Here is a 24400-nt window from a genome sequence, read left to right on the forward strand (position 1 = left end):
CCATTTGTAGCTGACATTGCAAGCTTTCCACTGATACTTGTATCGGTGCTATCTATCAAACACAAATAAAGGTATCACCTTGGAGCCATTACTTTCTGAATCACTCTCGTATGTTATTTCTTTTTCAAGTCGGATTACATTAATGCTCCTTCCTGCTTTGTCGAAATCTATTTGTGATGGCTCAGTGGTAGAGCGTTCACCTCCGGTGCTTGGGGTCCCTCGTTCGATCCCAGCTCGCGCCGTATGGACTTTGTAGTGGACAAATACCGTGCTTGTGAGTTTCCTCAGGATCTCTCGTTCCCTCCCACTTCATTCCACTATTTCATTCATTTCTCATCTTCACCGTCTCTTTTAGCCTCACCATCATATTCGTGGGACGTAAAATTTAAAAATTTCATTTCATTTCATTTTTGAAATTTAATTTTCACGAAGTAAAGAAAATTAAAATAAATTTGAAGAATAAATCCGCAAAATCAAATAAAATTGCAGATAATCTCAAAACAAATTTTAAAAAATCCCCACATAAATCAATTGGTTAAAAACAGGAAATTGTGAAATAATGTGTCTGTCAAGTTATTTTTCAAATTCAGATTTTTATCTTTTACTAACCTCATTGGATGTTTGACGATATGAGGACCTAAATTCTGAAATAAGAGTTAAATAAGTAGACATCAGTACTAATTTTCGATGACAAAGCATGTACAGTTAAAAATTCAATTAAAATGTTAAATTGAATGTTAAAATGTTAGAAAATTTCATTATTACACAATAAAATATTTATACGAGGAATGATCGAAAAATGATTAGAAAGCCTATTATGGCTTATTTGTGAGACATAACCGGAAGATTAACACACCTGATGATAGAGTGCACTCAAGAATAGCAACCACACTTTTGTTCAACCGCTTATTGCAACGGCAGATAAAGTTTTCTATACCATTTGTATAGAAATCCGCGTCAAGTTCTCGTAGCCACCGTGAGGCATCGGTTTTGACATACAGTGGTAGAGCGTTCACCTCTGGTGCTTGGGGTCCCGGGTTCGATCCCAGCCCCCGCCATGTGAACTTTGTGGTGGACAAACACCGTGTGCGTGGGTTTTCTCGGGGTTCTCCCGTTTCCTCCAACTTTCTTCATTCCACCATTTCATTCATTTCTCATAATCACCGTCTCCTTTAGCCTAACCGGCATAACCGTGGGACGTAAAACTCAACGATTTCATTTCATTTTTTTTGACATAATCACATCACAGATAATCGTTGTCAGCCAATTTTTTTTTTTTTTTTTTGCTTTAGAACAGAAAAAGTGAAAGTCACTGGGGCTAGGTCAGGGTGATCTAGTGTTTCCAAGCATAACATCAGCGATTGAAGTACTGGGTCTACTGCTGTGTCCAGGGTTGTCATTAAAAATTTTGGTCTGTCCAAAGGCGCCCATGTTGTGGTTTCCAAGGGGGAACAAGAAAAAGCGACATTTCAAATATAGTTTCAAATTTTGCTGTAACTATTCTAAAAAATTCTATTGGGTTTTCGATATTCCGAAGTACAATTTCCTCTAGGGGGGGGGCGAGCGCTCCATCTTACCCCCGTGATGGGCGCCCTTGGATCCGTCTTTCTTTGAAGGCATGACACCACTTCCCTACATGTTGCTTTGAAATTTAGCCGTCCCCGTGCACCTTTACAATCTGCTTACGAATGTCTGCAGGTGTAGTGTTTTTAGCCCACAGGAACCGGACTACTCTTGACCAATTTTCCAGACGAGTCACCTTTTTTAATGTCGGCTTCTTGGGTATACATGATCAGAAACCGAAGGCTTCAAACCTTGACCAAGACAGACATATTATTAATCTACAAATACATTTTCGTTAAGTTACAGTGAATAACAGTTTTATGTTTTGTAATTGTTTCCCATCCCTCGTAGTTTTCAGAACACCATTAAAATATTGAAATAAAAACAATTTGGTATAATATAAACTAGAAAATTTAATCATATAAACCGATCAATAAATTAAATAGAGTTTATTATTTTTTTTTTTTAAGTAAGGGAGAACAGATGTTACTTTTCTTTATAAACTAATCTAACACACTCTACAAAAATTAATGAGAGGCAACATTGTTTTAGCGTCCATTACGAGGCAGTTTATTCTATTCGAATGCATTTTATTTCATTACCGAATCTTTTTTGTTTTCAGCTACTTGCTTAATGTAGTTACACACTTGTACGGACTTTTTTTTTTGTTTTTGTTTTACATAAATTGTTGAAATAGAGGGCGTTATAAGGTTGGCTAACCATCATCAAGTGAGGTGGACATGAAGGGGGAAAGCGGGAAAAGTGGGAAAAACACGCTAACCAGTTGGAAAGCAAATTCAATTTTAGTCCATGACAAATTGAAAGTTACGCAAGCAAATTTAATGCTGGTTTTATTTTTAAATAACACAATTATGGCCGTCCACAAAAGAGTGTCCAAATGACGAGGTCGTCTACACTTAGCTCATTCACAATTAAAACATACAAACGAAACAAATGAAAACAATGATATCCTTATATAATTGAGGGGCTTAGTGGAAAAGGGGCGTATCCCACATTTTAATGTTTTCGAGAAACAGAGGGTTTTGCGTTCCAACTGACAAAAGTTTTACTATGGAAGAAAGGTACATAATTACAACCACATATATTAGAGGAAGGTCTGATATGTTTCAGAAAAAATCATCATGCATCTTCAAGAAGAAATAAACATAAGATATGCACATGATCATGGCTGCCAAACCAATACGAGCTTTCTATATTAACGGATCAAAATGAAAGTTCCAATACGCGAATATGTATGTAATGTACAGAATAACATAACAGAGTAGACCATGTTCGTTTCTGCAAATAACGTTTACGTACTCTACTCAGTGAGAAAGAAATTCACACATGTTCGTGTAGCCACAAAAATAAAATGTTTTAGAGAAAAAAAATTCTTTGTACGGCAGCATCCTAATATGCTAGAACCGTACACACTATAAACACAACACTGAAAACGAGTATCATACACATTATACTGCACAATAAACCATTACCCAGGGCACAATACTCACGTCCCTGAAGAGACACTTCACACTAACACTCGAGATCGCTACAGTGAATATCCTCTACCCGTACGTAGTTCCTGTTGCCATTATTGCATTTTAGAGATCTGTAACATTCGTGGTGGATTGGTGGAATGTAGTTTAACATGCTCATTAGATTATCATACTTAGGATTCTGAACAGGTCTTCCTTCAGGAAAATCATATCTTGCAGAGAGCGTGGTTGTCCTCTTCCTCCCTGCAAACGTAGAGTACTTAAAGGCTCACATGTGGAGTATGTATATTTCACCTGGACTAGTTGGCTGCCTTTCATAAATTTCATGCCAGTCGCTGTTCTCACATTGAAGCCTTTCCCATCTTCTGTTTTCTTGCTAAATATCAGAACATACCGCAACGCTGATACAACCTTCATGACTCCTGTTGTCATCTCGATGACTTGAAATGGCTTTTTAAGCGCTGTCTTTATCAGAGTGACTTGTGCGGGGATGTACACAGATTGTTTTCCTCTTCGCTCTCTCAATGATACCGAAATCGGCATCGCAGGGGAGAACTATATGACCAAGATTGAAAACTATGTTCTATTGTCTGGAGGTCGGTGACATTTAACAAATACAGAGTCCCATAATGAGCGAATATTTATTTTGTCCAACGCACGAATCACTACACTAGTACGTCTATTGCGAATATCTCTGGTAGGCGCATCATCACTCGAAGAATACAGCTTGCAATTTCATCACTATCACGAGAAGCAACAGATTCTGACCAGACACACATAACAGGAGAATCATCATGACAGAAATGGAACCCGAAACAATATGTCCACAACTGCCGCAAATAGAAAACAGTTCGCGTGCTTATCATCGGTGTTGGAAGTGCTTGATTCAGATCCATAGCAGCAACTATGGTGCTGCTGTTAATGTATTTGCATTTCTACTTTGCATTTCTCAAAGATTGGTAGGCTGCTTCGGCTTTATGAATATGTATATGATATTCAGGTCGTCTAGGTTCTATGTGTAGCATCGAATCACAAGTTTTACAAGTGTCGGTGCTTGATGTTTTAAATGTGATGTTAAATTCATTATTGAACACATATCGATATGTACCAAATTTCACATAAGTAAATCCCCACGCTAAGCGGGTTTGCATATCCAGGCTCCTAACTATGAAAATATTTACGATCACTCCAACCCCAATCATTTCACAGATTCAACCTGTTGTATATAAGTTATTAGGACGTAAAATTGAATGTAATTTATACGAAAAACCCTTTTATGCATTGCAAGACCTGTAACGTCCAAATATTCACCACAAACTTATAGTTGTATCGACATAAACAAACAAACAAACAAAAAAAAAAGTGTGGAGCACGAAACCAGTTTACACAAAAGTCAAAAGAGGTCATTGAAGACATCACAACTGGTCGAGAGGTTTGTGTCACTAGTCTATCAATCAGAAGTTTCTGTGTTCAAACCCTGTAGAAAATATTCTTTTTTTTTTCTGAAAAGTGTGTTCCTATTTTCATCAGAGAACTGAAAACATTTCTTTGAATAAATCTTTGGAAACTACTTTTCTCTCAAAATCGATTAGAAGCGAACATTATATGAATTGAAAATCTAACATCCACAGCTGAGAAAAAAATATTAAGTATGTTCAATATGTCATTATTATACTTTGATTTGTAGTGAAAAACTAATTATAAGCATTGACAATTTCAGAAGATTCTCCCCCGGTAATGGTCAATATATGAATGAGAAACTGATAAAACATTATTAGTCCATTTGAGCATGATCGAAGATAACTTATGGCCATGAAGGGGAAATTTATGTCGACAGGGTCTCAAATTCTCCGACGGATCATGACCTGAAATTATCATTGTTTGAAAGATTTCCTTAACAAATAGAATATTATATTTATTTCTCGTTCTACGTTTTGAAATGGAAAAATCATAATTTTAAATAGAATTATAATACGATAAGCATAAAGATTTATACAACTAATGAAGTAAATATCCTTGTGTAAGTTATCGATTTCTATTCGGATTAAAACTCGAATATTCGTTTGCATCATATTTTAAAGTAAATCCTCTCTATATATAGTTCCTACTGGAAAGCATGTTTAACTCCAATTACTTAATCAATATTTTTAATAATATATTTTTATTGTAATACTCTTACTATTCAATGTTGTATGCACTTAATTTCCCAAAGCAAAACCTCACAAATGTATAATTGACTAGTAAATATTATCAAATAAATTATCATTTAGTTTACGTAAACATTGCATCGCCTGATTTGAAACTTCGTATTTTAAATAATAATAATAATAATAATAATAATAATAATAATAATAATAATAATAATAATAATAATAATAATAATAATAATAATAATAGTAGTAGTAGTAGTAATAAAATCATAGCCATATCTTTATCAGAATTTCAGGCTTAGTCAATAAATGAATTCAACATAGTCTCTATTCGAAGCTCTATTTAATCGAATCAGATAGAAATACGAAGAGGAACTTCGAGAACAGGTAAAAAAAATGTCACTTTGGTGGGTTTGGAAGTAACTTTTAAGAGTTTTTTTTTTAACAAATCACAGACAAATGCCTTGAACACTTTTTTCTTTTCTTTAAGTTAACTGATTCACCGAACGTATCTGACATATGAGTAACTAGTCTCTATTTTCTACTCGGTTATACACTCTTTTCCATTAACCTTGAACGACAAGAACACGAACACAAAAACATCCACATAGGTATGACAGTTAAAATTCCTAACTTCCCCCACGGGGAATCGAACCCGGCACCACATACACCTAAGGCACACGTGCTAGCCACTAGACCAGCGGGAAGAGCAAATAAGATGTATTTTGTAGTGTCTGAAGTTTATAGCTATTTCACCCTGTTGTAGTATGTCTATTGATTTTTTAATGTTTACCGTATTCGTTACTTTGAGGAATGATATATATTATTGATATAGGTTTTATTACATATTCGGCCATAAATATTATAAAAATTATCAGAATTATTCATGATCTTTCATGGAAATTCACTGGTGCATGCGCAGTAGAAACAGAAGAACACAACTTTCTGATGTTGGTCAGAACACAAATTTCTAACAGGATGTCTGAATTCCTTGGTGGAAAGCAGTAGTTCCCAACCTAGGGACCCGCAGCTTTCTCCTGAGTAAGCATGAAGAGCGAGTAAGGTGGCGAAAGCTACTGGCATAAAAGAATTGTGCAATAAATAAGTAAAGCACTACTTATTATGACTTTCAAATTCAGCTTGACAATTTTATAATTGCCGTTTTACAAAAACATATTGCACTGGGAGGGTATGCAAAAGTCTTGCTGGAAATAAATATAAATTCCTGGGATTATTATTATTATTATTATTATTATTATTATTATTATTATTATTATTATTATTATTATTATTATTATTATTATTATTGGTCTCCTACTTCTTGGCCAAGATGTGAAATATTCACTACCTTCTTCATACCGCTAAATCAATTTCTTCACTGTTTTCTCGTCACAGCTCATACCCCTAGCTATCTGAATGGCAATTTGTCTAATTGTTGCTCGACCTATGATTTTCCCTCGCATAGTAACAGATAGTTTTCTACAGCTTTTAGAGCGAGGTATTTTGCAAACCTGTAGAAATTTGCATTGTGATTCGTATTAGCAATGACAGTAAAGTGGATATTTCTGTTCCTACTGTGCATAATCAGTATCATTATATCAGAAGTATTCCGCCATTACCAGCGGGTCACTTACCGCAGCTGAGAAGCTGCCATGCTCCACGATCTTCTGTTAACCTCTCCATTTTCACATACGATTTTTCTGTTTTGATATCGCCAATAGCCTAATTCTGTTTCTATATAGTCTAATTCGTCCTCTCCCTCTCTTCCCTGCCACCATACCCTCTAGCACATCCGTCATGATACAGTTCCTTCTTAACAGTTTCTACAGTTTCGTCCATGTTTATGTCCTATAAATACAGTAAAATACAGTAAACGAAGCCTTTTATGAGTCTTTTTCTTTACAACTCTATTCGTGGTCCCCTCAAAATACTATTTCCTCCATCCTAAAGGCTCTTTTCGCCATTTCTATCCTTGCTTTTATTTCACGTTCGCATGTCATATCATCACTAGTAATAGTACTCAGATATCGAAAACTAATCACTTGTTGTTTTTTCCCGCTCCTACTTCTATATTTCACACCGATCGCTTCGTTTCAATCACCATGGATTTTGTCTTTCTAACATTTATTTTCATCCCATATTCTTCACAAGCCTTTCTCAAGTTTTCTACATCTTATTAATTTTCTTTTTAGATTCTGCAACAACGACCATATCAACCCCAAACCGTATACACCTCACCATTCTATCTTCTACGGAAATTCCATCTTCATTATGTAGACTCGTTTTCGTTATCTCTTCTAAATAGTTATTAAATAAAATATAATCGGCGGAATATATAATCTCTGTTGAACTCATCTTCCAATTACACTGTCTGTCTACTGCGCATGCACCAGTGAATTTCCATGAAAGATCATGAATAATTCTGATAATTTATATAATATTTATGGCCGAATATGTAATAAAACCTATATCAATAATATATATCATTCCTCAAAGTAACGAATACGGTAAACATTAAAAAATCAATAGACATACTACAACAGGGTGAAATAGCTATAAACTTCAGACACTACAAAATACTTTTCATTTGCTCTTCCCGCTGGTCTAGTGGCTAGCACGTAAGCCTTAGGTGTATGTGGTCCCGGGTTCGATTCCCCGTGGGGGTAGTTAGGAATTTTAACTGTCATACCTATGTGGATGTTTTTGTGTTCGTGTTCTTGTCGTTCAAGGTTAATGGAAAAGAGTGTAAAACGTGTATAACCGAGTAGAAAATAGAGACAAGTTACTCATATGTCACATACGTTCGGTGAATCAGTTAACTTAAAGAAAAGAAAAAAGTGTTCAAGGCATTTGTCTGTAATTTGTTAAAAAAAAAAAAAACTCTTAAAAGTTACTTCCAAACCCACCAAAGTGACATTTTTTTTACCTGTTCTCGAAGTTCCTCTTCGTATTTCTATCTGATTCGATTAAATAGAGCTTCGAATAGAGACTATGTTGAATTCATTTATTGACTAAGCCTGAAATTCTGATAAAGATATGGCTATGATTTTATTACTACTACTACTACTACTACTATTATTATTATTATTATTATTATTATTATTATTATTATTATTATTATTATTATTATTATTATTATTATTATTATTATTATTATTATTTAAAATACGAAGTTTCAAATCAGGCGATGCAATATTTACGTAAACTAAATGATAATTTATTTGATAATATTTACTAGTCAATTATACATTTGTGAGGTTTTGCTTTGAGAAATTAAGTGCATACAACATTGAATAGTAAGAGTATTACAATAAAAATATATTATTAAAAATATTGATTAAGTAATTGGAGTTAAACATGCTTTCCAGTAGGAAATATATATAGAGAGAGGAATTACTTTAAAGTGTGATGCAAACGAGTATTCGAGTTTTAATCCGAATAGAAATCGATAACTTACACAAGGATATTTACTTCATTAGTTGTATAAATCTTTATGCTTATCGTATTATAATTCTATTTAAAATTATGATTTTTCCATTTCAAAACGTAGAACGAGAAATAAATATAATATTCTATTTGTTAAGGAAACCTTTCAAACAATGATAATTTCAGGTCATGACCCGTCGGAGAATTTGAGACCCCTGTCGACATAAATTTCCCCTTCGTGGCCATAAGTTATTTTCGATCATGCTCAAAGTAGACTAATAATGTTTTATCAGTTTTTTTCTCATTCATATCTTGACCATTACCGGGGAGAATCTTCTGGAATCGTCAATGCTTATAATTAGTTTTTAATTACAAATCAAATGATAATAATGACATATTGAACATACTTAATATTTTGTTCTCAGCTGTGGATTTTAGATTAGCAATTCATATAATGTTCGCTTCTAATCGAATTTGAGAGAAAAGTAGTTTCCAAAGATTTATTCAAAGAAATGTTCTCAGTTCTCTGATGAAAATAGGAACACACTTTTCAGAAAAAAAAAGAATATTTTCTACAGGGTTTGAACACAGAAACTTCTGATTGATAGACTAGTGACACAAACCGCTCGACCAGTTGTTATGTCTTCAATGACCTCTTTTGACTTTTGTGTAAACTGGTTTCGTGCTCCACACTTTTTTTTTTTTTTTTTTTTTTTGTTTATGTCGATACAACTATAAGTTTGTGGTGAATATTTGGACGTTACAGGTCTTGCAATGCATAAAAGGGTTTTTCGTATAAATTACATTCAATTTTACGTCCTAATAACTTATATACAACAGGTTGAATCTGTGAAATGATTGGGGTTGGAGTGATCGTAAATATTTTCATAGTTAGGAGCCTGGATATGCAAACCCGCTTAGCGTGGGGATTTACTTATGTGAAATTTGGTACGTAATTTCACTGGACCGACTTTCCTTTGTTCACATTGTTCTCCATATAAATCGTACATTTGTTGTAAAGAATGCACCGAAACTACAGCATGTATATATGAGCGTTCAGGGTTTGCAGCTCTGCTGTAGTGAGAACAGTATCTTGGAAACGACCTAAAGTGATTCCTGACAATATCCAGTTTTTCTTCCGAAATAGCATGGCGGCAGTGTTGATGTTTACCTGTACGGTCCTCTTTGGGAGAAAGCAACGGTTTCGCAGGTATAACTTTCGTATGTGTTCTCTAATCACCACGGGCGGTACGCAAACGACGTTCAGTGATACCATGGGTATTGCAGAATGTTTGTTTGGCATACATTAACTTTCATTCCAGATGACAGACGAAGAATATAATTAAAAGTATTGGCGCACCCGAAGACATTCACATTTTTCCTGTCTTTAATGTACACACGTTCACATTCTGACCTCATCATTAGCCCAAATAGATAGGCATTTTGCGTGTTGAAATCTTGCATGTTGTAAAACAAAATTAAAATATTATCTTTGGTTTCAGAATCGATATCCTTCAAATAGCCTATCTACACCACTCAGTTTTACAATACCTAACATCACTTCGTGTTTTATCCGGTACTTCCTTACCTATGGGACAAATGTAAATCTTCCCTGCTTACATTCATTATCGTTCCATTTGTCTTCGTTTCGTGGTTTAACAGGCGAATTTCCCAGACTGGAATTACTTTCAACGTCCTGCTTAGCGGCCATTATTACTTTCAACAGCAATTTGTATCAGCGGTCACGCTTGGCAGATTTCTAGAATGATAGCCAATGACAGATACTGTTATATCACCACAAACTCACAATATTAAAGATGGAAGCGGGATACGTCATTTTTCCACTAACATTTTTGATACAAAATTTTCTTAATTTTCGTCCTACGCTTATGGGATCCATACTATACGGAGTTGAATCCTAACATTTCTGCTCAATATACCGGATAGTTCCCTGTATCCAAATTTGTAGATATCTCCATTTTCCAAATTTTGTGGGATACGTCCCTTTTCCACTAAGCCCCTCAATTAATGACGGAATAGATTCCAAGGTAGATTTTGGTCTTTTTAGTATTATTTAGCTTTGTACTATTGTATGTTGCCTTTCGAATATCTAGGCTTCTCTGGTCCTTAGTCTACGAGATACTAAAGTGACAAGATTGTCATACAATTTTAGAACAGTCTTCTGTTTTCATACAATCATATCTTTCCGAATAGTTAGCGCAAATGCTTTTCGGTTCACGAGGTTCCGAATTCTATTCGTAGGATATCAAAATTATACTTTATTCTAAATTTAACAAAAATGTAATATATTCATGGTGTTTAGCAGTATACAGTACGTACATAACAAAAAATCACTGAATAATTCGTCCCTCTCGAGACGAGGGGGCGTATCTAATTTTTTCAACTTTTCCAACAGAAAAATTTAAATATTTGATCATATAAAGATAACCAAGAAAGTTCTGCTATTCTTCGTAGAGGTCGTTGTTCAATTGGCCCTCACACCGTGAGTTAAATGCGTATGGGGATAAGGCAAAGGTCAGTTGATGTGGGTATGTCCAACATACGAACTCGTTGTGGCAGTTCAGTTACACTGTGAACTTGCGTAAGGACAGAGTGAACATGGCACCTCCACAGACCGTCATAAGGGCGTGTATACTATACAAGTTCAAACTGGTGTCAAATGCCGATGCAGCGGGGCAGAAGATACGCCAGGCCTTTGGTGATGGTGTCGTGACTACTCAGACAGTGCAGCTGTGGTTTAACAAGTTTAAGGACGGTGACGAAACAGTCGAAGATAGACGTACCACGTTCCATAAGATCAACACATATACAAAATGAAGTTCATCAGGCAACAATTGAGGCGAACAGTGGCCAGAGATGTGAGGAACCGGGACTACAATTCAGTGTGAGTTGGGAAGCCAATGGATAGCACCTCTACCAATTTGGGAAGCACTACACGGGTCGACGGATCCCACATGATTTGACTGCGGGCCAGAAGGCAACGCAAGCAGATTCCTGTGTTTCTTTGCTGTCTTGCCTGAGGAAGGAGCCATTTCTAGACAGGATGTTGACATGCAGGGCCGGCCTTAGGCGGTGCGGGGCCCGATTGGGAACATTTTGCGGGGCCCCAGGTCACAACTTACCTTGCACCAAGATCTGTAGAATCAATACACACACACACACACACACACACACATATATATATATATATATATATATATATATATATATATATATATATATATATATATATATATATATATATATATATATATATATATATGTGTGTGTGTGTGTGTGTGTGTGTGTGTGTGTGTGTGTATTGCGCTCTCCCTGCTGCTCTAATGGTTAGCGCGTGCGCCTGTGGTGTACATAGCTTCAAGCTCGATTCCCGGTGACAGAACACAAAGTTAATTTCATAATCACTCCCTATCACTAATAATCTCTGGTAAAAACAAATCCTGGGACGTCAAATAAAAATATATATATATATATTTTCATTTAATTTCAAAAGTTTAATAGAGATATTGCAGTCAGAATGGAAGGCAAAGTGTGCGCTTAAATAGTGCGTGAAAGTTAATAAACTAAACACATATAAGGTACATCCTAATCCTATCCTAACTATATATAAAACTACATGCACTGACATAGAATAAAGAGGTATTTCCGATTGATATGGGAAGTTGTCCCACAAGAAACCGACAGGAAAATTGTCAAAAGTGAATATTTTTAATTTTCAGGGGGTCTAATGGGGGCATGTAAAAATTTCCCATGTTATTTAAATGGACATTCTTTTGGACCTATAATCTCATGTTTTAGGTACTTGGAATTGGAATAAAATCTAGAAATTCGGTATGCTTATACGTTTTTCCTAGCGTTAACTAAGTAAATTGCCAAAAATAAAAAAGTCAATTTTAAAGTGGTTTTACCAGAAACTGAAAAATCTTCCCCGTGTTATTTATATGGAACACCTTTTACACCCCAAAATTATTGGACAATTCTTGTAGAATTACAATGATTAAATTTAACGTGATTGTAGATTTTCATGACTAACCGACAGGAAAAATGGTAAAAGTGAATACTTTTCAGTTTTAGTGGGTCTAAAGGGACGATGAAGAAATTCCCCACGTTATTCAAAGGGCTTTCTTTTGAACTTATAATCTCATATTTTATGTACTTGCAATTGGAATAAAATCCTGAAATTCGGTATGTTTATAAGTTTTCGTTAGAGGTAACTAAGTAAATCGTCAAAAATAAAAATTTCCATCTTTAGAGTGGTTTTATGGGGAACTGAAAAATCTTTCTCATGTTATTTATATGGGAAATCTTCTATACTCCAAAATGTTGAGGCACATCCGGTAGGATTAGAATGATGAAATTTGGCACGATTGTAATCTTCCGGGACTAGCCCACAGGAAAATTGCCAAAAGTTAATATTTTTAGTTTTTAAGGGGTATAAAGTGGGGATGAAGAAATTCCCGTGTTATTTAAATGATCGTTTTCTTGAGATACAAAATCTTATCTTTTAGATAGTTAAAATAGAAAAAGAAGCTTGAAATTCGTAGAATTGTGGGTTTAGGAGGTGCGAGGCCATAGATCAAATAAACGGGGGTCAGTGGGCGAAGCCCCCAGCTTGGCCAAATTCAGGAAATGTAATTAAAGAGCAAATGCACGAAATTCACTCCTGATGCAAAGGTTGATACATAAGAGATGCGAAGCCGTAGGCCCAGCAAACGCGGGGGTGTGAGGCTAGTTTCGTTATAAAATTACATATATGTAAATCTACAACTAGCAATATTAGTATGTAGCAACATTTGTATGTAGCGATATTAGTAGCCTATCATATCTGGAAAGGACATAGTCATAATACTAGTTGTTTTAGTGATCCCCCGAAATTTTGAAAAGTTGTTAAAATAAAACCTAAAATTACGTTTTCAGTTCCCACATTACAAAACACTGAGGGACCCCGGACTAACCGAAATAAAATTCTGGCTACGGCATAAATATCAATAGTACCATAGAAATTCATACTAATCTATTAAATACAAAGGATATCAGCAAGCCAATCTAAAAAGTTTTTACATGTATTTCGAAGAATTGAAAACTTTTCGAAAATATAGGTGATGTAATGACTCACTTGTTCTACCTTGCGGGCGGCCATGCATACAATAATAAGACGTGTTTTAAAAATTTAGCGAAAACTATCAACAATCCTTATATTGTGGAAAATACTGTATAAGAGTGACATCTTAAATGCGTCATAATAATTAATAAATACAATAGTTTCTTTGTCAATTCGGCCTTACACGAATTGACTTTCTACAGTCATTTTGCAATTTAAGATTAAAATAATACGCGGTCCTTGCACTGTGTGTTAACATGACTGAATAAAATATAACACCTGCGTATAATTTCTTACGAAAAGTTTATATTTGTAAGACACTATGAAATGCACATTGGTATGAACTCGTTGGTTCAAAGATTTCTTAACAGCTGTATCTTTTTGTAGAGAATTCAAGTCAGGAAAACCTAACGTACGCTAGTGAGAACATCGTAGGTAGCTACTTATGACAGGTATGAAATCGTTACCGACTGCAGACAAAATGAAATGGTGATGAGACTATCACAAGCCTTAAGGAACTGATGGAAGGTGGGTGACATATTTTCCATTGGATTATTCGAGTTAGAAGACAAACCTTCATAAGCAGTCACCTATTCAGCACGCACTAGTATACATTCGGTTTTCCTGACTTGATTTAAAAAAAAAAAAAAAAATACATTCGTGGGATTTTTCGCAGGAAAGGGCAAAGTTTGTCCTCTGGTTTTGTATTTTTAATATAGCTATAATAAGAGAAAGGATATGCAAAGAAGTCGCACTGGAGCTGATTTATTCTATACCATCACGGTCGGTATTCATGGTAGTATCACATGGCACAATCAGAAAAACGCCAGGAACGTTTACTTAGTGGAGTGTTCAAAATAAAAGAGGGTGTACACCCAGAATAATTGTATACATTTTTACAAAAACTCAAAGAAAACAATTTTTACGCCCAAGGGTGTGTGAAAGGAAGTTTGGGGGGAGTGTTAGGGGTGTTGGCGGTGTGCAGAATACTCCCTGGACACAAGATATATTTTTATAACAGAAGTTGTAAACGTAAAGAAATAAAGAAACCACTGCAGCATTAAATTCAGAAAATATTTGCTTATGGCCAAAAGCTTATTACAAACTATTCACTTACTTTTTTCGGGAGAGGCCATATCCTCCTTTGTGGAGTTCATGGATGTACCTGTATTGCAATATGTTGTTGTATGTACTTGACAACCGAGAGTAGCAGGGCTATCTTAACAGTAGGCCTACCATAGCCACTTCGCCGGGGGCCCCGCGAGCAGAATGGCATGTATTAATTACCTAGGTACATGTATTAGGAGTAAAATTTAGTCATAGGGACCATAACATACTTGTTTCCTCTGGGGCTTAATATGCTGTTAAAACGGCACTAGCGCGGGGCCCCCTTAGGCGCGGGGCCCGATTGGGAGCAATCGGTCCAATCGGCTTAAGGCCGGCCCTGTTGACATGTGATGAGAAATGAGTCCTATACGGCGCAGTCATCATTGGTTAGCATCCCATAAACCGGTTCCAAAATAGCCGAATTCAGCACTGCACCAGAAGAAGCTACTCCTGTGTGTTTGGGGGACTGTTGGCGGCATCATGCATCGGGAACTGCTACCAGCTGATCAGAGCATCAATGCAACTGTGTACTGTCTACAGTTGAGCCGTGTTTAAGAAAAACTCAAAACTCTGGAGCCAGCACTTCTGAATTACAGAGGAGTCCTCCTGTTACAGGGCATCGCTAAGCCCCACGTGGCTAGAATGACTCGGAACACCATTCTACGCCTTGGATAGGAAGCATTTTTGCATCCACCATACTCCCCGGACATTGCACCGCCCGATTATCACCTGTTTCATTTTTTGGACAATCACTTTTGAGGACGCTCCTTAAAATCCCTAATAGAGGTGCAAAATGCACTTCATACCTTCTTCGCTTCACGGCCCACCAAGTTCTACTGGGATGGAATCCATGCCTCCCAGAACGTTGGCAGAAGGTCATCGATGATGTTAGGGACAATTATTGATTTTCCAGGTACGTCTTAGGTGACATATCGATGTTGGAAGGTGGTGGGTGAAAAAGCGACAGAACTTAATTGGTTACCTTTATAATTTATTCTATCGTGTTCTGTTAAAATTTAATTTGATCTCTAAATTATACCTGAAACGAAAGAGATAAAAGTAAATTTTAAAAGAAAACGATAGAATAAATAATGAGAAAAGGTTTAAGCTTGTCTTCTGGAAAAAGTTAAGATAATGAGATACGCCCTTGTGTCTCGAAAGGGACGAATTCTGAACACTGAATTCATTCGCAACTGAATAATTCATTCGATACAGGGAGACAGAATATTAAAATTCGGGACTGTTTCTGCTAAACCGAAACGGCCGAGAAACATATGCAGGCATGTACGCAGAGGTTTATTTCGGGGGTGTCCTAAGCCTATCGGGGGAGGGTCCAAATTCAGTACGAGGATAAACTGTATTAAAATGTGTAAATTCATTCCTAATATTAGACTAAATTTAAAGAAATGTTAGGATTTCGGGAAGGGGGTCCGGATCTCCAGGACCCCTCTCAGGTGCGTCCCTGACCCTATATGATGCTTTAAAATAATAATCCAAAATACAATATTAACGTATAAATATTTGAGACTAATAGCGTTTGGTTTTAACTGGGCGATTTGGTTAGCGGTTTGCAGTTCCTATTATAAAATTGGTGTGGAAGCTCAAGCATTTGGGCACCCTTTAACTTATTCCTTGATTGGATAGTACTAAACTTTGTAACAGTATAACACATGATGGCAATTTAAGTGAGCATTCCTGCAGTCAAAACTATGTGCTCACATTCGTTTTATTAAAATTAAATCAATTCAATATGTATATGATATTAACAGTCTTCAAATATTCGTTATTCTAAGAGTTATTTGAACATAAATGCCTAAATGCAGTGCGAGTAAAACCTTTATATGTATGTATAAAGAATGCGTTTGGTGTTAAGACTCAGTTAGTGCTCCTCAACTGTGTAACAATTTGATCCGGCGGTGAATATTAGCTTGTAAATTGGAGAAATGGGCGTTCCATAAAAGTGATGTTTGACAAAAGTGACTCCAAGGTACTTCACACTATTTTTAATAGCAGTGGCGAACCTATAGTGATCACAAGGAGTCGTGAGGCTTCATCTAGATCTACGGTTTTCATTAGCCAATAAAACTCGAGGATGCGTTCCAATCGTCAACTCCCATCCATAAAAATTGTGCCAGTATCTCCTGAGGACACAGTGTTGTTGGATCATTATAATAGCTAAGTTTCGCTTTGTTGTTGTTGTTGTTGTTGTTGTGGCCATTGTTTTATATTTTCATTGTTATTATTGTAACTGTTTAATTGGAATAAAGTTTAGCGTTCCTGTTATAGTTCTTTAGGAGCTGCCTTTGTTGCTCATTCGCCACATCTTCATAGTTTGGCAGCATTGTTGTTGCACTTATGATGTTTGACCCTTTTCAAACTGTGTGTTCGGAAGGCAGCTGCACGAATCTTACCAACAACTTGCGATGGATCACACATGAAGCAAAACCATTTTATGATTGGTTTAAAGAGCACTCAGGCTTCATGAGTCTTTGCGGTCGCTATTGAAATGTAAGATGTAATTGCCTGGATATCGTGTGAAGCTACTTTGTTGTGTTTAAGTCTAAATAACGTTATTTGAGCTTTAGATGGATTTAATTTGTTTCCATTTGAGATATCAACTGACGAGTTCATCAATTGGTGGCTGCAATGGTGCGTTTATTTCGACACACTGACGTATTGGAATATCAGCAACGTATAAGTTGTGTACTAGTGAGATAAAACAGAACCTTCGGTACTTCAACTCATAGAACAAAGTGACTTGATTGTGCTTGATTTATTAGTATGAAACCTGAAAAATTATTCAAAATATTTGCTATATGCAAATTGTAACTTTTTAGTCTGCAATTTTTTTAAAACTGCAATTTCATTCCCAGTCGAAACTGGGCGGGCCACAGAAGGTAACGCTTTCTCCGGGGCCAGGAGAAAAACAGAATTTTTAGAAGTGCCTGATTATAGATGGGATACAGGAAGCTATTGATTGTGGTGATGCACGGTCATCGTTATATTGTTAGATGTTGTAGATGAAGTGTAGAGTAAGAGAGATTATGGATGATAAATATGCAGATGGCTTTGATAGATGCGACGACGTGGGTTATAGGTTGCCGTGGCCTGGTCAAGTTCATGCAGTGCAAGTAGATGGTCGACTGGTGGATAGGCATGCCGTGGTCGTGTAGGAGTCTGATCGAGCAGGGCACCGAGAATTGGATGTGCCTCAGCTATACGGCTCTGTATATAGCGAGTGCGAAGACGATAAAGATGTTGTAAAAGCGTGGGTATGGTGGTGAGCCGATAGACCTCCCTAGTAGGAGTATTGGCCGGTAAGAAATAAGCGGTGCGCAGAGCATGGCGTTCCAGGACTTGCAATTTGCTGTAGAAGTGCTGTGGAGCAGACAACCAAGCAATATGACCATGGGTAAGAGCTGGACGGACAAAGACCTTATACGTATGGAGAAGGAGCCTGGTGTTGAGACCCCAGTTGGTGCCGCAGAGGCTTCGCAACAAATTTATTCGGCGTCGAATTTTAGTTTGTAACTGAGAAAGTTGGGCTCTCCAGGTGAGATGTTTATCAAAAATGACGCCTAGATATTTCACACTGTTCGATAAGGTCAACGGTGAACCGAGAAGCGTAAGATGGAGACGCTCAGGATTTCGTGTTAGACAAAATTTGTTGCGGTTGCGGGCAAATAAGGCCATTTGGGTTTTGGCGGGGTTTAGTTTGAGTTTCCACTTCAGACACCAGGTGACCAACTGATCGATTGCTGGTTGGAGAGTAGTGTTAATACGATCCACAGAAGAGCACAAGGCGAGATAGGCTGTGTCGTCAGCAAATTGTAGTGCATGGATGGGTGGCCGAGGTTGTGGCATATCTGCAACATATAGGATATAGAGTAAGGGGGAGAGCACGGAACCTTGTGGCACCTCAGCACGAAAAACAAAATGGTGAGACTGAGCCTGGTTGATTTGTACAAAGGCTGGGCGTTGATGAAGGAAATTAGCTATGAGGCGGACGTACGGTATAGGAAGAAGATGTAGCAGTTTAAAAAGAAGGCCTTGATGCCATACCGTATCAAATGCTCGCTCAATGTCAAATGAGATTAGGACTGAAGATAGTCGTTTGTTAAAGTGGTTGGTTAAGAGGCTCGAGAGCTTAAGCAGTTGATCCGTGGTGCTCAAAGATGGTCGGAAGCCAGCTTGCGTTGTAGGCAGATGGTGATGAGTTTCTAAAAAAGGATGAAGGCGGGTGACCAAAATGCGCTCCATGGTCTTACTAAAGACGTTGGTGAGACTAATTGGGCGATATGAGCCGATATTGGTAGAAATTGTTTTAGTCAAGAAATACAAGAGGCCAACACAAGAAATACAAGAGACACATCTATGAGATATGAAGTAGGTTTAAAATATTGTTTTTTTACTTCTCTCTACCGCCCTCCGTATGTTCCACATTTAGAGTAATACTTTTACATTTAATGCACTGAGTTTCATTACTGGTGTAAGCCTGTAAGATTTAAGCTACATTCTCGAATCAAAATCACATTTGGCCTATGTCCCTCTATCTCTCACTTTAGCAATTAATCCTGCTTCTGCTTCCACTTCAAACTCTTGAGATTGTTTGTGTTACACCACTTTAGATCCAACAATAAATCGCCGTCAATGCGCGAAATGATCAAAGAGTTTAGTTTAAATGGAGTTGTTTAAAATGTACACACACACACACACACACACACACACAAACACACACACACACACATATATATATATATATATATATATATATATATATATATATATATATATATATATATTAAATTTTTATATGTTCCTATATTTTTATTTTTTCAGGAAATGGTTTAAATCAGAAGAACTGAATCCCATTCTTCTATGGTTTCGAAAGTCTAACCAAGAAAAGGAATACAGGAACCAACCAGATTGTGAATTCAGATATTACGTCATATGTGCTGTTGCCTTGTTTCTAGGGATGGGTGTTATTCAGTTTCTAACTGTTCCTAAGTAAGTAGTTAATACTATAGTATAAAATACGATTACTGTAAAATTTAGTGGTGTAAATATCTTCCCCCCTTCGAAAAAGACTGATTTTAATGCTTATTAAATATTCCGTGTATTGGGACTAATAAAAGATCCTCTTCCTTAAGTTGGGGCAAGAAAATGTTTCTTAATTTTCAATTTCTTTCTTTAACATCCAATATTTTATTCTGTTCTTCAAAACATCAATAAGTTGTGTGTTCTTCCTACTCCTAATTTTCTTTTCGTCTTACCCTCTATGATGGTATGAAGAAGTCAATTTCGTTGTAAGATGTGCCCAATGCAGTTGGCTTTCCTACTAAAGATACTGAATAAAACCGTCCTCTTCTTTCCTACACATTTTAATGCATATTTATTTGTTACTCTCTCTGTCCATTTTATCTTCATCTTCTTCCAACACATCATTTGGGAGTTCTCTAAGCACAGAGCGTTTTAGTCAAGTAGTCCCTTTTTATTACTGTGTCCAAACGTATTAACATATACAAATAACTACTGTAAAGAGTACTGTTCTAAACTTCATTACTGGCGAACAGAATGCATGACATGTTCTATGTATCCCCCATGCCTGTTACGAACCTCCCGCATGCGAATCTGGATGTTCTGGAAAACCCGTCTACAGATATTCCTATCGAAAAGTGAGCAGCAATCGATGATTGTCGTCCTCAAATCTTACAGTGTATGAATTTGTTGTCCTAGTGACTACTTTCTCTTTCAGAAAAATATCGCAGAAGTTCAAGTCAGGGCTGGTGGGTGGCCAGGAAATTCTGCAATCGAAGAGCGTCAGAAATCGATTTTACACCACTCAATCCTAGAACTTGTAATGGAGATAACAGAACTTTTGCAGTCGTGTGAGGTCAAGCCCCGTCCTGTTGCAACCATTGTCGACGTAATGGGAACATTTTCCGTCTAAATTCAGGAAAAAAGAAGGTTGCCAACATTTCCTGGTAATTTCCGCAGTAAAGTGTCCATCGAAGAAGAAGAAGGAACCAATCAACCTGCTGATTAACAGTTTGGCCGGGTGAAGGCTGGTCTAGATCGCGTGTGGATTTTGCAGTCAAAGTAGCGGACATTTTTGTCTGCTTACGTCTCTCGTGAGGTGGATGTACGCTTGATCTGTCATCCACAATTCATCCAACATATCAGAATTTTCCTCCATGTGATCACCGAATTCACGTTCGATCGTCTTTGTATTAATACGGTTCGTGTTCGTTAGACTTTGGAATACATGAATTTTGTAGAGGAATATCTGCAGATCTTGCCGAAGAATACGCCAGGAGCTGGTCAACGATTCATTATTTTCCATAGACAAACGTTTCAACGATTTCTTCGTTGGTGAATTCACAACACTGCGACGAATGGGTTCGATGTTTCCAGGTATGCGAACGTGAGGCTTGCACCCTCCTTTTTTTCTTTCCTGTCACTTTTCCCGTGATACGGAATTGCTTCACAATTATTTTGATTGCAGTTTTATCTGGAACAAATGGAAACTCCTTCTTGAATATTCTCTGCACGGTAGTGGGCGATTTCGTTTCAAGATACCACTGTACAATATGCGATTTCTCTTCGGTCGTTAAGAACGGCGCCATTTTGAAGTACATATAGATTTCAAGTATTCCCAGATGTCAAAACAAACTTTGAACTTCAGTGTACACGACAATATCACTAACAGTGCCCCATCATATTTCGTTTGGTTTAAAATGAAAAAGGGACTAATTGACTGAAACATCCCGTATTTCTCCTCTAACTTAACTTCCGTATTGTCGAATTCTCTGAACCATACAATTCCATTATCCATATGTTGCACTTAACCAGTTTCTTCCTTAGTCCAATGTTAAGCCTGCTAGTTAGGAATTATATTTTCTCTTTGAATGTCACTTTTGCTACAGCAATTCTTGATCTTATCTCTTTGGTGTAGTAAGCGTCGTCCATCAAAAATATTTCCCAGATATGTGAAATGATCAGCCTCCTCAAGCTCTCTTTGTTCTACTGTGATCCTTAAGGGCGTGTTTCGACAAGATATACTCATGACTTTCTACTTTTCGATTTTGATTTTCATTCCGTATTATTTCCCAGGGTAAACTATTGTGTTCATCATCTCCTGAACCTTTCTTCGGTTCTAGCTATAATACCGTGTCGTTCGTATAACGAGTTATTTTCGCAGACAGCACATACGTGTACGGGACGAGTGTATATCCCGTACAAAAACAGTGCATATACCTATGTGGATTAACATGGGAGCTGCACACATCACAGCTGTGTGTACAGCACGGATCCTACATACGTACAGAATAGTTTACGTGTATTACACGTATTGCTTACGAATAGTTTTACGGGTATTTGTGCATGTGTGCAAGTGCTAGTGTGGTGCACATGTGAAAGCGAGGAATAGTACAGTTGCATCACATGCACTAACTGACTCTTAACTGACTGAATTAATGAAGAAATGAGTGGCTCACTGATCAACGCCCAGCTCAACTTGCTTAGGCTAGAAGATTGAAAATTAGGCAGTACGCATGGTTTGTTATGTAAGGCTTACTAACAAAGAATGTTTTGAAATCGAACTTGGCAATGTATTTTAATGTAGTTAATAAAGATACCCAAAGTGCATCAATAATAATTGTTTTACATGAAGCATTGTATACGTCAAGGTGTGTATATTCGTGACTTCGCTACTATGTCGATCTTTTGTCCTCTCTTCCTCTTTGGAAAATATCCTGCAGACATTTCTATACCTAGACAAATATATCTTGGAAAGGAAGAACAGGGCTAGAAAGAAAAACGGTTGGGTGATTCATTAAAATGTTTATACGATGCGTTCCAGTTTTCTGCGAGACTTTGAGTTCAGGTGAATTTTATATGAAAAGTACACAAGCAAGAAAGCAAAATATTGTTCATAAAACAAAAAAATTAGAAAAGAAGAGGGCCCTAGGGAAAACTCACCCTCTGACAGAGAATGAAGCATTAACCAACGTTCTACGAGGGCTGTCGGAAACGTTTCTGCAAACTGAAAGTAACAACGATGCTAATGTTCCACCATTAGTCCATAAAATTCGGGAGACTGGACGTTTCTATGTTTCAATTATATTTCATTGTTTATTTAAGCTTATTATTTTATTTTACACAGCAGTTTGAAGAAGTAATTCTGTATAAGAAATGGAAATTTCTCGTGAGTACTGTCAGGAAATTATTAATATTATTTCAAATGTAGCTTAACATGGAAACAATGAATCGAGCGACTTCATTGGACTTTTGGTAATGAAGCATCATGCAACAGGACTGTGTACAGTTGATTTTCTGAATTACGGCGTGGTCGCAAATTTCTGTGATGAATTTCGTCAAGGTTATCCATTCCTGTATGTTTTGCAATTAATATTGATTCTGTACATGAAATAATTGACAGAGATCGGCATGTGGCATACTGTGAGATTCAGGCATCCGTCAACATTGACACAAAATCAATACATATAATTTTGTCTGGCCACCTGAACGTACGGAAACTTTCAAGCCGTTGGATCTCACACAACTTGACCGAATCTCAAAAACAAACTTGTGCCAATTGATGTAGAGAAATGCTCAAATTCAACTGAGGCAAGTCAAATTTGGTGTATTATATCGTTACAGAGGACAAAACCTGGATCTATGCATACTAAGCAGCAGCTTTTGGGTATTTCAAAGTAAACAGAAATCAACCGGGTTACACCGAGCATGTGACAACCATATATTTAAAATATAGAAGGACTTTTTCCCTAAGTCATCCATGCGAGTTTTATACAACAATTTGTTTTCCCTAGGTCATCAATGAATTGCATGAAACAAACACAAATCGTCACATCATTCTTCACTACGACTACGCCAGTTCCTTCTCAACACACCAAACTGTTGATTTTTGTTCACTAAAAATGTCGAATCAATGACTAATTGTCCGTACTCGCCCCATTTATCACCTGATGATTTTGTGTGGGGGGGGGGGTTCTCACATATGAAAAATAAGATGTGTGGTAAGCAATTTGTGTCGCTTGATGTAATTGCTGATGCACTCCAAACAGGGGTTTCTGACGTGGCAGCTTCGGAGTGGAAAAAGTGCTTTCAAAACTGTTTTGAGCGTATGCAAAAGTGTATTGATCTTAAAAGTGAATACTTTGGAAAACAATCAAGCTATTTTCAGAAGTTCACGTCCTTTTCATATATACTACAGAAACGTTTCCAGCAGCCCTCCTTACCACTATTAGTAAACTACAGCAGATGTCAATGAGTGTAAATCGAGGCTTCTGTCTCTATAAATGCATTTACCACGTGTCTAAGAGTGTAGATAGCAGTAGCGTAGCGTGATATTCCGAAAGGGGGATGCCAAAGTTAGTCATTTGTGCGATATAGTACTACTGCAAGCAGCAATACATAGCTATTCTGAATAGAAATATAGGGTTATACAAAATTTAGGAGGAAGCCCCCCTAATTGGAGGTCTAGTGGGGCATAGAGAAGCGAATGCGTGGATTAC

General features: G+C 36.9%; 1 protein-coding gene across 1 annotated transcript in view; it reads left to right on the top strand.

Moving 5' to 3' along the window:
- Ac76E (adenylate cyclase type 2 Ac76E) overlaps positions 1–24400 on the top strand; it is a gene marked incomplete in the record, with an annotated part of 460518 nt that overhangs the window by 191124 nt on the left and 244994 nt on the right. Inside the window, 1 exon segment of the mRNA XM_081745497.1 lies at positions 19704–19871. Coding sequence (XP_081601623.1) covers positions 19704–19871 — 168 coding nt within the window.

The sequence above is a fragment of the Thermobia domestica genome, chromosome 18 (genome assembly GCF_964235325.1).
Source record: "Thermobia domestica chromosome 18, izTheDome1.hap1.1, whole genome shotgun sequence".
Lineage (NCBI taxonomy): Eukaryota > Metazoa > Arthropoda > Insecta > Zygentoma > Lepismatidae > Thermobia > Thermobia domestica.